The 12401-nt window shown below is 59.7% G+C and overlaps 1 protein-coding gene across 3 annotated transcripts in view; it reads right to left on the reverse strand.

Annotated features, from left to right (window-relative positions):
* GRK6 (G protein-coupled receptor kinase 6) overlaps window positions 1-12401 on the reverse strand; it is a 42826-nt gene that overhangs the window by 6123 nt on the left and 24302 nt on the right. For 2 of the 3 annotated variants that reach the window (XM_030808422.1, XM_030808424.1), the window contains exons 1-13: window positions 10186-10401; window positions 5836-5931; window positions 4694-4806; window positions 4491-4568; window positions 3995-4095; window positions 3555-3647; window positions 3384-3447; window positions 3118-3258; window positions 2690-2880; window positions 1860-1897; window positions 1678-1767; window positions 497-705; window positions 253-390 (exon numbers count right to left, since the gene is read on the reverse strand). In XM_030808422.1, coding sequence (XP_030664282.1) covers window positions 253-390; window positions 497-705; window positions 1678-1767; window positions 1860-1897; window positions 2690-2880; window positions 3118-3258; window positions 3384-3447; window positions 3555-3647; window positions 3995-4095; window positions 4491-4568; window positions 4694-4806; window positions 5836-5931; window positions 10186-10237 — 1404 coding nt within the window. In that variant the 5' untranslated portion in view covers window positions 10238-10401. Of the gene's footprint in view, window positions 1-252; window positions 391-496; window positions 706-1677; window positions 1768-1859; window positions 1898-2689; window positions 2881-3117; window positions 3259-3383; window positions 3448-3554; window positions 3648-3994; window positions 4096-4490; window positions 4569-4693; window positions 4807-5835; window positions 5932-10185; window positions 10402-12401 lie in introns of those variants that run through there. The other variant, XM_030808423.1, reaches the window with a different exon arrangement.

A 12401-nucleotide genomic window follows, 5' to 3' on the forward strand; every position in this document is an offset into this window, starting at 1 on the left:
AACAGTACAGTGAGGCGAGGGAGAGAGAGTTCCTAGGACATTGTCAGAGGCTCCAAGCCCCATCCAGGCGTGCCACAAGCCAGACCTATCCTGGGGCTTTTCCTTTTTGTGAATTATCTTTATTTCTGTGGCTAAGCCACTAGATTGTTTTTTCTGCCACTTGCACTGGAAGCATCCTGGCTGATACTACAAGAACCCCTGAGCCCCAGCCCTGGCGGGGCCCCGCCCTCGGCAGGAGTGGGCTGCACTCACGTCAGGCTTGAAGGGCGGCTCCAGCATGCCAGCTCCCAGCCGCTTGAAGTTCAGCTTCTTAAAGAGGGGGTGCTCCTTCACCTCACGAGCACTGCCCCCACGACACCCCAGGCGTTCGGCAGGGTCCTTGCAGAGGAGCTGTGGCAGGGGTGAGTCGGCCAGGCAGGCGGGTGAGTGGGTGGGAGGGAGGGAAAGGTGCATCCACCCCAGCCCTGGCTGGCCAGGCTTCCGCGAGCTGCCGTACCTGTGAGCAAAGTGAGCGGGCCTGCGGGGAAAAGCGCTCGGAATACTCCTCGGGGACCTCCTTCACCAGCCGCTCCACCTCCTCCCGCTTGATCTTCTTCTTCCTCTGCTGGAAGGGCGACTGGCCTGCGATCATCTCGTACAGAAGGCAGCCGAGCGCCCACCAGTCAGGGCTGAACGTGTACCGTTCATTCTTCACCACCTCCGGAGCTGGGTGGGCGGCATGGGAGTTAGGGCTGGGCAGGAGGCGGGCAGTGGACCCTCAGGCCCCAGGAACACCAGCGAACGTTAGGTCTGGGATCCACTCAAACCCGCTAGCCAGGCAGGCGCCGTCCCAGCTTGGAGGGGACCTTGGCCAGTAGGAGAGCACAGGCCCCATCAAGCGGGGTGGATACAGCCCTGCAGGAGGCCATGCCCAGGGTCCCCAGGTCTTCAGATTTTACACAAGAAGTCAGAAATCTGTATTTTGTATGTGAAACCGTCTGACTTACTAAAAACAATTTGACTTAAACACAAATGTAGGCCAAATTGGGCCCATGTGGCTACCAGTTTGCAACTTCTGGATTTACTATCAGCGAGAAGAAGGAAACTCCTATTTTCTGAATACCTCCTACCTGCCAGGGCAGCCCCGTGGGGAGTTTTCCCTGAACTCTCTCTTTTCATCTTCCAGGCAGCCCTGGGAGGCAGGTATGATGAGCGTTTTCCAGTGGAGCAAAGTGAGGCCGGGAGCAGCGGAGTGTCTGGTTCAAGGCCACGCAACAGGCAAGAGGCAGAGCCTGCAAAGCCAGGACTCTGCCTCCTGTGTCTCTCGGTCTCCGAGTGGAATGTGGGGCCTCATGTTGGCCCCTCCACTGACCTCCCTCACAGATGGGCACAGGGACGGCAGGGACCGGGGCCATGGAAACAGGTTTGGGTCTCTCTCCTCCATCTCCCGGTAGCCACCTGCAGGCTCAGCCATAGCAGGGTTTAATAAGTATTTAGCAAATGAACGACATGGCTTCACAACTGTGTGCGGCCCTGGCTGAATCTTGGTCTCCTAACCTCTAGAAGAGGAGCATTGGTATGGGCCCTTTCTACTGAGGCCCCTTTTGAGAGAAGACTCCCAGACAGAAGTGGGTGTGGCTGGGTGGGTGGATAGTGAGGGAACCCAGGAGGCTCGTGGGCCGGGCAGAGCAGACTCACCCATGTAACCCACGGTGCCCACACGGCCTTTGATGGTCTGGCCCTCGGGCACGTGCACAGCTAGCCCCAGGTCAGAGATGCGGATGTGGCCTGAATGTGGGTGGAGAAACAGGTGGACCCGTTAACAGGCCGGGCCTCTGCATCTCACCCCACCCTGGCCCACCCCAGGCACCCTCACACACCGTGGTCATCCAGCAAGATGTTCTCTGGCTTCAGGTCCCTGTGCAGAGAGAAGAGCAGGGTCAGATGCTGCTCAGTTTGCCAGGGAGCCAGACGGGGCCAGCCCCTCCTAGCTCACTTGCCTCCTGGGACCAGGTGTGGAGCAAGGTGCAAGACTCATTTGCTGCCAGGGTGACAGACAGCCCTGCTCTCCCTGGCAACAGCCCGGACTCAAGGGAGCAGAGGAAGGATCTAGAGCCAGGACTCCCAGGACTCTCTAGACGAGTGGAAGGCAGCTCTACCCGGGAGGGGCCTCCCCAGTGGCCTTGCTCACCCCTTGGTGACTGACTCTGCCTTTCCTCTCTATCAGATGGGACTACTCATCCATTCCCTGACTAGGCTGTTGTGAGGCTCACAGGAAATCGGCAACAATCAGAGCCAGGGTTCTCTCTTACCCAGCCCCGCGTGCCAGGCACTCTGTACTTAGCTCACTGGGCCCCTCCAGTAGGAAGTTGGGCCTACTTCTAACAACCTGGGAAGTAGGAATTATAGTCTCTGCTTCCTAGAAAAGGAAGCGGTGTTGGGAGCAGGGAGCTGACTGGCCCGAGGTCACAAGGTGGGGGATGGAGGGGTGACAAAGTCAGGATTCCCCCGTGGGTCCGCCACAGCCCAAAGCCTAGGTCTGGGCTACTCAGGTTGGCCTGGCGTGTGAGTTAAGCCGGTGCCACAGCCCCCAAACCAATGTCCTTCCATAGTCTGGCCTGATCGGCAGCCTTGGCCACCTCCGTCCAGGCCCAGCTGCAGTCGCTGGCAGGGAAGGACTAAGCCCCTGGGGTGGCCGAGCCCTCCCCACCTGTACACGATACGCTCCCGGTGCAGGTCCTCCAGGCCACAGCAGATCTCGGCGGCGTAGAAGACAGCCCGCGCTTCGGGGAAGCCAGCCTGGCCCATGTGGTAGATGTGGAACTTGAGGTCGCCCCCGTTCATCAGTGTCAGCACCAGGCACAGCGCGTCCTTGGTCTCATAGGCGTAGGCCAAGCTCACCTGTGGCCGAGGGGACCCGAGCCCTCAGGCAGGAGCTGCGGGACACTTGGCGGCAGGGCTGCCCAAAAAAGCCTTCTCGGTGCCACTCCTTGGGCCCAGCCTGCTCCCCAAGCCTGGCGTCAACACCCCAAACCCACCCTTCCTGGGATCCCGTGTGGGAGGGTGGGGCCTGGCGGGTGGGGAGGGCCGGTGCGCCAGAGTGGCCAAGGGGAAGGGAGAGTCTCCTTCTGTACTTACTACAAACCTACTGTTCACTTTCTCCAGGATCTGCTTCTCGTTCAGCGCCATGGCCTCCCCTTTCCGCTTCTTGATCCGCTTTTTCTCTAGCTTCTTGCAGGCATACATCTTACCTGTGGCCCGCACCTGGCAGGCGCACACCTGTGGCCAGGCAGACAGGGGCGAATGGGGGCCAGCTGTGCCCTTGCTGGGCATCCAGGGGGTGGTCCAGGGCCCAACACACCCACCCTATTCACTCTCCCGGGGGCGCTGGCCTGGCCACTCACCTCCCCAAAGCCACCTTTGCCGAGGACTCGGTACTGCCTGAAGGTGTTTTTGGTCACTGGCTGCCTGTGGCAAGGGGTGGGGAAGCAAATGCTGGCTGAGCAGGAGAGCCCAAGGCCTATGAAGAACCCTGGCGACCTGGCCTGTCCCAGCCCAGCCTTCAGGGAGCTCACCTTTCCAGCCACTTCCACTGCAGGAAACGGTTGAAGTAGATGCTGTCGAGGTAGTCGGCAAAAGGGGCCACGCTCAGATACTCGTGGGTCAGCCTGTTGAGGGAAGGCAGGCCCAGCTCACCCACCAGCCCCCGACACCTCAGGCTCTCGGCTTGCTGGGCCAGGCCTCCCGTTCTGCACAGGCTTAGCCCACAGGTATCACCGTTGGCCAGTCCTCCTGCTAACCCTCAAGCGGGGAGCCCTCAAGCACAGAGCCTGTGCTGAAGCTGTGGGTGCTACTGAGAGGGGAGGCAGCCTGCTCAGGTCACACAGCAGGGGCAAGGCCAGGGCTGGGCAGCTGAGCTCCCTCACCAGCCACTGAGCTGTTCACAGTCTTCCTGGCCCCCAGAAGCCCCCTCCTCTGGGCATAATTCCAGGCTTGTGGGCAGGGACAGGCTTACCGGGTGAGTTCCTGGAAAAGGTCTTTGCAGGGCCCCTGCTCCAGCCGCTGGGTGCAGTTCGTTACCAGCTGCCGGGGGACCTCAGGGATGAGGTCAGGACCCTGGGAACAAGCTCCAGACAGGTCAGTGCAGGGGCTCCCTTGGATGGCTGCCCACTCCCAGGGGAGAGGGGTCAGGCAACTCAGGCTGGTGCCATGGGAGGCTGCAGGCCGGGGTGTGCCAGCCAGCCTGGTTGCTGAACTCCTTCCTGCTGCCCACCCATGAGGCAGAGCGCAGCAGAGCCACTGGGAGGCCGCCTGGCCCAAGCCCAGCCCATACCCTGGGCTGCATGCCCGCCGTGCTGCCTGGAGCAGCTCCAGGGCACTCTCTGCCCAGGCTGTGTGTTACTTGCATCCGTGTGAAGAGACCACCCTCAGAGGCCTGACACTGTGGTCACTCCTCTCCCTGACACTGGGCTCTGGTGGCTCCCATCATCTCTCTATCGCTGCTCACTCACCGTGTGGCTCAGAAAATTCTGCATCAGCCGCCGCCCACATGCCTTCCGCTTCTCATCTGGGGTCACTTCATACTCGGCCTGCAGGGTGGAAAGCAAAGAAGCTGGAGGTCTGGGCAGAGCAAGCAGCAGGTGTGGGGAGGAGGGGCACATGGGGCTGGGACCTCGGCCACCTACAGGGCTGGGCAGGGCTGGGCTGCACTCACCACCCCATCCAGGAAGGCGATGCAGTGGCTCAGCTCCGGCCTCGTGGCACAGAACTCTCGGAACAGCAGGCGCCCAATGGGCTGCCGCTCGCACAGGCTGTGGTAGTCACGCTCTGTGGGCAGTGATGGAAGCTGCTGGGTCCACAGCCCCAGAGCACATGGCGGGGGCATTCCTGCCCACACCACCAGGCCCTGGGCCCCCACAACAGCTTCCAGCTCTGCAGTGTGGCAGCCACAATCTTCTTCAGAACCCTCACCACAACCCTCAGGTGGGCATAGCTGTTTTGGGACTATGAGGCCCAGAGAGGCTAACTGACTAGCTCAATGCCACACAGCCAGGAGTCTGGCTCCAGAGCCCAGGCCTCCATCCACCTCCCCGCATTGTCTCCTGATTTACACGACTCGCGTATGTCACAGTACTGGGGTTGGGTGCGGTCCATGAGGTTCCGGCCCAGCCCAGCCGGGGCCAGGCCCACACCTGCTGCCTGCCTGGCGAAAGTGCGAGAGGAAGCTGTGGCTTCCGGCAGGCTCTCAGCTGGGCCTCCTTCCCAGGAGGTGGAAACAGCCCGGGTGTGCTCTGCCCACGTGCAGGCCACCGGGGGCCTCAGCAACCTTGGGTGCTGCTCAGACCTGGGGCCTTGGCCAAGATTGGCAGGAACTGGGGTCCTGGGCCCTTCTGTCCCCTCCCAGGAGTAACCCTGTCACACTGCCCAGGCTGGGGGCTTCTGGTCAAGGATTTGCTAGGCACCCCTCAGGGCTGGGCCTGGGAGGCTAAGCCCCAGCCTGGGGCTCCCAAGGCAGTCAGTCTGTGGGCTGGCCCAGCTGCTGCTCCCTCTGTCCTGTGGGCCCTGCTCACCCTAGCTGGCTCTCCTCTTCAAAGTGGAATCAACTGCCCCAATCTGCCCCTGCCCTATTCCCGACACCCGCTTCAACCACCCTCAGTGTGACCCTGCTTGCTGTCTGCTCTCCACCCATTCCAAGCCTGGGAACTGAAACTGGGCTGAATGGTGCAGTCCTCATCCTCCTGCTCACTGGAGCCCCCAAGTCTGCCCCTCTGCCCCAGGGCAAGGTCTCAGGGGAGGCTCCCCCGGCCCCAGCAGGGCCCCTCGCCTCAGCACCCCCAGTCTCTGCCCAGGCCTCACCGAGGCTGAGCCGCAGCTCTTCGCACTGGCTGATGTGAGGGAACTGGAGCATCTGCCGCCATTTCTTGCTTTTGCCCTTGCGATTTCCACCGCCACCTGTGGGAGCAATCGGACACTGGGTCTCGAGTCCCACTGCCTCAGAACTGCCTCTGGGTCCTCAGTGCGGTCTAGGGCCTCTAGGGCCGAGCCAAGGCAGAGCCAAGGCAGAACGGCACCTCAGGCCTTCTCTCTGCACGCTCCAGCACGCCCTTGCTGCGTTCCAGGACACACGTGGATCTCCTGCTTCAGGCTCCTGCACTGGGAGAGCCAAGAGAGGCAGTGAGGCCGCTGGGGGAGGACAGTGTTCCAAGTAGCTGCAACAATGGGTCCAGCCCCAGCTGCTTCCCACCAGGCAGGAGCTCCCCCGGTGAAGAACGGGGAGAAGGACATCACAGTGGTGAGAACTGCAGAAGGCCCAGAAGGGAGAGATTCTAGGCCAGTGGGGCAGGCCTGAGAGATGCACAGGGCAGCCTGGGGACAAGGAGGCTCCCAGGCCTCTATCGCCAGGCCCCACATCAGAGCTATCAGATGCTCAAACGAGGCAGGGGCAAGGGGGCTGGCACCCAGGACTCCCCGTCCCCTGCACACTGGGGCTTCCCCGGTCCCCTGCCTGCCTTGCTTGACCTCGCAGACACCCCATCTGCAGCAGCTGAGGTCACGGCAGCAGTTCAATTGCCTGCAGAGCCCAACAGGTGTGGGAAACGTGGGCCAGATGTGAGATGACCAGGAACAGCAAAGGCCTCTCTGACAGGGCCAGCTGCAGAACGCCAGCTGATTGCTTGATTGCTGCTAGGAGGGTTTCTGGCTCAGTGTGGCCAGCTCTTCTGATTTTTCAAAAGCAGCCGGAAATGCAGACTCTAACATAAAATATTGGCCCCCATTTTGTTTAGAAAACAAAAACTCACTGCAGCCAAATAAAATGTGTCAGGGAGCTAGCCAAATGTGTGTGGCCTGTGGGCCACCAGGTTGAGGAGGGTGGAAGGGGCCTGAGCCTCCCAGAGCTGGGTCTGAATCTCTGATTCACACTGTGGCCCATCACTCGCTATCTGTGAACCTCAGCTTCTCCATGTGTGTTATGTAGTGAATGGCAGACACTGTCCACATCAAGTAGGGCTGAGTCAAGAGGTGAACCCCAACTCCAACAGCTCCATGGCAACCTTAGACAACCACTTTCTCATGCTGGGCCTCAGTTTCCCCTCTGGCTTTCCAGTCCTGTATCCATCTGGCTTGGGTGAGGGCAGTGGTGCAAGGGCAGAAGTTGCCTTCTAGGGAGGGGGCAAGGCTAGGTCCCTAGATGACTCCCAGACCTAAGCTGCCTGGAGGAGGAAGTACTGCAGGGGCCCATTGAGAAACTTGCTAGAGGCCTCCTGCGAGGATGCCCTGCAGTCATTGCTTCACTGTGAGTGAGCAACAGACCCCCACCCCTCCAACCCAGGGCAAGGCCTTCCCAGAAGGGGAACTCCTCCCCCACACCCACAGGTCCCTCACCCAACCCTCCATCCGTCAGCCTCCCACCCTCAGTTACTTCCTCCTCCCCCCTCCCAGCCACATCAAGGCAGCAGCAAAGAGTCACACGCAAATATCCTGTCCTGGGCTGCCCAGTCAGTGGGGCTCTTCCTCACCCTCCCCGTCCCCTTTCAGTGTCCCCGGGCCCCCTCCCCATGCCTCTGAGTGCCTGGGAAGAGAAGGGGTACTGAGGGAGGTCTCAAGCCCCAGCGTTGTCCCACTTCATCCTCACAACAACTCTGCCTGAGCAGGCCCAATTTCTTTTCTTCTTTTTTTTTTTTTTTGAGATGGAGTCTCGCTCTGTTGCCCAGGCTGGAGTGCAGTGGCACGATCTCTGCTCACTGCAAGCTCCGCCTCCCCGGTTCACGCCATTCTCCTGCCTCAGCCTCCCGAGTAGCTGGGACTACAGCCGCCCGCCACTGCACCCGGCAAATTTTTTGTATTTTTAATAGAGACGGGGTTTCACCGTATTAGCCAGGATGGTCTCGGATCTCCTGACCTCGTGATCCACCCACCTCGGCCTCCCAAAGTGCTAGGATTACAGGCGTGAGCCACCGCGCCCGGCCGAGCAGGCCCAATTTCATATGAAAACTGAGGTTCTGAAGTGAGGAATCAATTCACCCAAGATGACCAAGCCCAGAGGTGACAGGAGTCGTACCCAGCTCCCTATGGCCACAACCCAAGCTCCTTTCCCACCCCAAACATGGCTGGCATCTATTAGGTGCCAACTGTATACACACAGCAAGGGTTCCCAAACCCCACTTGGGGCCTCAGATCACTTGAGAAGCCATCAGGGGCCCCAGCCCCAAGCTCATGAAAAGCCAGTTCATGAGTTGGTTCTGATGCAGCCCGTCCAGGCGCCTGGGCTCAGGACTCAGTGACAATCAGGGTTTCCTTTAGTCTTTATGTCCCACTCCCAAGTGTTCCACAAAAAGGGGTACTGAAGTTGAGAAAGAAGAGACATATTTAAAGCCATGCGGGTCGGCCAGGCGCGGTGGCTCACGCCTACAATCCCAGCAATTTGGGAGGCCAGAGGCAGGCGGATCACTTGAGGTCAGGAGTTCAAGACCAGCCTGGCCAACATGGTGAAACCCGTCTCTACTATAAACACAAAAATTAGCCGGGTGTGGTGGCATGCACCTGTAGTCCCAGCTACTTGGGAGGTTGAGGGAGGAGAGTCACTTGAACCCAGGAGGCGGAGGCTGCAGTGAGCCCTGCACTCCAGCCTGGGCAACAGAGTGAGACTCTGTCTCAAAAAAAAAAAGCCATGCAGGTGGGAGGGGCAGAGCCAGGTTGTCGTAAGGGTTCTCTAGTGGAGGTACCAGTCCCCAGTCTGGCCACACCACCCTGTGCCTTGCCCATGGCCTGACAAAGCTTGTCCAGAGGTACCCACACTCTCCGGCCAGGCAGTGCCATCAGCAGGCCTGAGGCCTTAACTGGCTACAGCCCTAGGGAAGAAGGCCTGTTTCGGCCCTCCCCACCCCTCCTCCCTGGCTGGTTGGATGACGAGGCAGAACAGAATCGGCAGATGCCCCCAGAGGCTGGGAGGAAGGCCTAGCCCATGGGCTTGATAAGGGACAGGGGATAAGACAGGCTCCCCAGGCAATGAGGACCCAGCCTGCCATGCCATTTCTGGGCTGCACCTCGCCAGAGCACTGGGTGGACACAGGGTGCCAGGTGTGGCACCCAGCTGGAGTTTCCTCTGGGCTTCCTATAGACAGTGCCGGTCATCCTGTGTCTTAGGCCTGAGTCAATCGCAATCTTGCCGTGTGACTGATGCTAATCCCTGGTTTGAGCCTCAGCTTCCCACATGTAAAATATGGTAGAAAGGTGAAGCAGATGACTTTTTAAGCCTGGAAGCCCAGCAAAGGGTGGAAAAACTGTCATAATCTCCCTCCTTGCCCTGGAGTTCCAAAAAGAAGGGTCTTGTTTACTGCTGCTTCCCCAGCACCCTGGAAAAGGTGGGGCAGAGTGGGTGGTCAGTGATCATGTTACTGAGGTGGGGTGTGGCAAGTGGGGGCAGACTGACCACAAGGCAGTGAGGACCCGATCTGGTCCTTCTGTGTCTCCCAGGACCTACACAGAGCAAGTGCCTGATAACATCTGGGGTGGGAGCCACGAGGAGCTACACACACACTCGGCCCACCAGACTGGTTTCCCCAGCCAGGCCTTTGAGCTGACAGTACTGACAGAGCAGCATGCTCTGCTCCCACTTCTTTCTGTGTCCGCTAGCCCCACTAGACCATGGGCTCCCTGAGGGGAAATATCCATTCACCTCTGCCCTCAGTGTCCTGAGGCACGGAGCAAGTGGCAGTCCTACAAGTAGCATTTGTGACCAGGAGTTTCCCCAAGTCAGGTGGGCTGTGCTACGCAGAGGGTCCGTTTATTCATTCTCCAGCCTTTACCTAACACCAACTTTGTGCGGGATTAGGCTAGGGTGCTGGGGTCTGGGCCCATGGCACGTGGGGCATCTTTACACCTCTCACCTGGAGGAGGCTTGTCTCAGACAGGCTCTCCTGGGGCTCCGGTCCCACCCTTCCCTCTTCGTCTCTCTTTCTTTCACTCCTTCACCCCCACCCGCCGCGAGGGCGGCGGCCTGACCCCCGCCCCTTCCTGGGCCCCGAATCCCGGGGGCAGGTGCGGAGGAGGAAGACGACGGGCCGGAAAGGCTCGTGTCTGGGCGGGGTGTAGGGCGCAGGGCCCGCGGGCCTAGGGGATCCGACGGCTGGGTAGCCCCGCGGAGCTCAGACGCCGCGCACTCGCGCTCCATGCACCCGGGCCCGGTCGCCCGCCCGGCCGCCTCACCTTCCCGGGCCTTGAGTAGCACCGTGTTCGCTACGATGTTCTCGAGCTCCATGGGATGTGGCGCCGCCTGGCCCGCCGGGCCGCGCCGCCGGCCGGGATCGCGCGCGAGGGCCGAGGCCGGATGGCGATCGGCGCGGCTCGGCGCGGCTCGGCTCGGCTCGCAGTGACCGCGCCGCGGCCTCCCCGGCCTCCCCGGCCGCCGCAGCCAGCCGCGCACTCTCCGCCCCTTCTCGGGGGCCACCCGGCGCTGGCCCGCCCCGCCCCGCCCTCTGTTTACCTTATTTGACCAATCACCGGGCAGAAGCTCCCCGCGCCGTCTTCCCATTAGTCTTCCTCTTCATCTTTCCCCCGCCCCCCGAGCTGGGGACTCGCTCAAAGAAGTGCGGGGGCGGGACCAATCACGTCACCTCTTCCTGGTTGGTCTGAGGGCGGGGTTCAGCCCCTAGGTTCGAATTTCTAGGCTTTCGTAGGATACCAAACTGCCAATTAGGGCCGAGCCCTCAGCCGGGACAATGGAGGTGGGTACTCTGGGGCACGCCCAGGAGGCCGAATATGTGATTGGGTGAAGAAGACGTCCGTCATCTTAAGTACTGCATTTTGATTGGGCCGTCGCCTGAAGGTGTGGCCCGGCAGCCTTTGGCTCGCAGATGGCTTTTCTAGGGTTTTGTTGGGGACGCGCTCCGTATCCTGGGCCTCCTGCGAGCTGGCAGCGAGTTTGTTTGGTCCACTTGTGTGGCCGTATTCCCTTGGGTCGGCGCCAACTAGGAGGGCGCACATCGAAAGAGGGAGAGACAGGGAGGAGGCTGCGGCATCGCAGCAGTTCCCCGACCTCTTGCCCGGTCGCCGCAGGCGCCCCGCCCAGCCCCCGCAGCCGGATGTTGTGATTTCTCTCCACCTACTCGGCCTCGCCTTCCCTCGGCCTCTGCTGCCTTATAAGGCAGCGCTACCACCCCTAGACGTTGGGATGAGTTCACACCCATTATACAGGTGGGGAGCTGAGGCGCTGGACGTCAAGTGGCTGGCTCCAGCCCGAAAACTACGGAGAAAACAAGGCTGAAATCTTACGGCTAATCAACACCTTGTAGCTTAACACCCCACTTCCTCCACCCCCTACTTCACGCAGCAGGAAACAGACTTGCCCAAACTCCGCGAGTAAGGCAGAGCCGGATCCATCTAGGCTTCTCTAGTTCCTATTCATTCATTCATCCGAAAATACAGAGCAGCACCTCTGTGCCAGGCACTAAGCCTGGAGAATACAGTGATGGCAGCAAGATAGCCAGGCTCCCTGCTTACTTGCTAGAAGTGGAGGGAGCAAGTGAGGGCAGGGTGAGATAAAGGTAATTATTCTGTAAATAAACAAATAGATGGTTTCAGAGAGTGACAACTGCTCTTCGGACGTTAAGACAAGAGAGTGTGTGACACTCTCAGGGTGTGACATTTGAGCGGATCCAGTAGAAGCAACAGCAAACGCAGAGGCTCTAAGCCAGACTAAGTGGTGTGTTCAGGGAATAGGAGAAGGCGTCTGCAGCTTCTGGGCCCAGTGGTCTGAGATGAGACAGAAGGAGCAAAGGCACTAGCTAGGTCATGGAGGACTGTGAACACGTCCAGGAGGTTGAAGTGTTTTTGCTAAGTGAAATGTGAAACATTTGAAAGAATGATTTATATTTTAAAAATATCACTCTGGTGGATTCCTAGGGGGCCAAGAGTGGAAGCAGAGCAGTCAGGAGGTTACAGAATTCCAGGAAAGAGATGGCGGTGGCCTGGACTAACAAGGTGGCAATAGAGGTGGAGAAAAGTGGATGGATCTAGGATCTAGGGAGTTAAGATAAGTACCTTAAAAGAGGGAAACCCGGCCGGGCGCGGTGGCTCACGCCTGTAATCCCAGCACTTTGGGAGGCCGAGGCGGGCGGATCACGAGGTCAGGAGATCGAGACCATCCTGGCTAACACGGTGAAACCCCATCTCTACTAAAAATACAAAAATTAGCCGGGTGCGGTGGCAGGCACCTGTAGTCCCAGCTACTTGGGAGGCTGAGGCAGGAGAATGGCGTGAACCCGGAACCCGGGAGGCAGAGCTTGCAGTGAGCCGAGATGGTGCCACTGCACTCCAGCCTGTGCGACAGAGCGAGACTCCATCTCAAAAAAAAAAAAAAAAAAAAAGAGGGAAACCCTCCTGGCTAATGCAGTGAAACCCCGTGTCTACTAAAAATACAAAAA

This window comes from Nomascus leucogenys, unplaced genomic scaffold (assembly GCF_006542625.1).
Source record: "Nomascus leucogenys isolate Asia unplaced genomic scaffold, Asia_NLE_v1 Super-Scaffold_3019, whole genome shotgun sequence".
Classification (NCBI taxonomy): Eukaryota; Metazoa; Chordata; class Mammalia; order Primates; family Hylobatidae; genus Nomascus; species Nomascus leucogenys.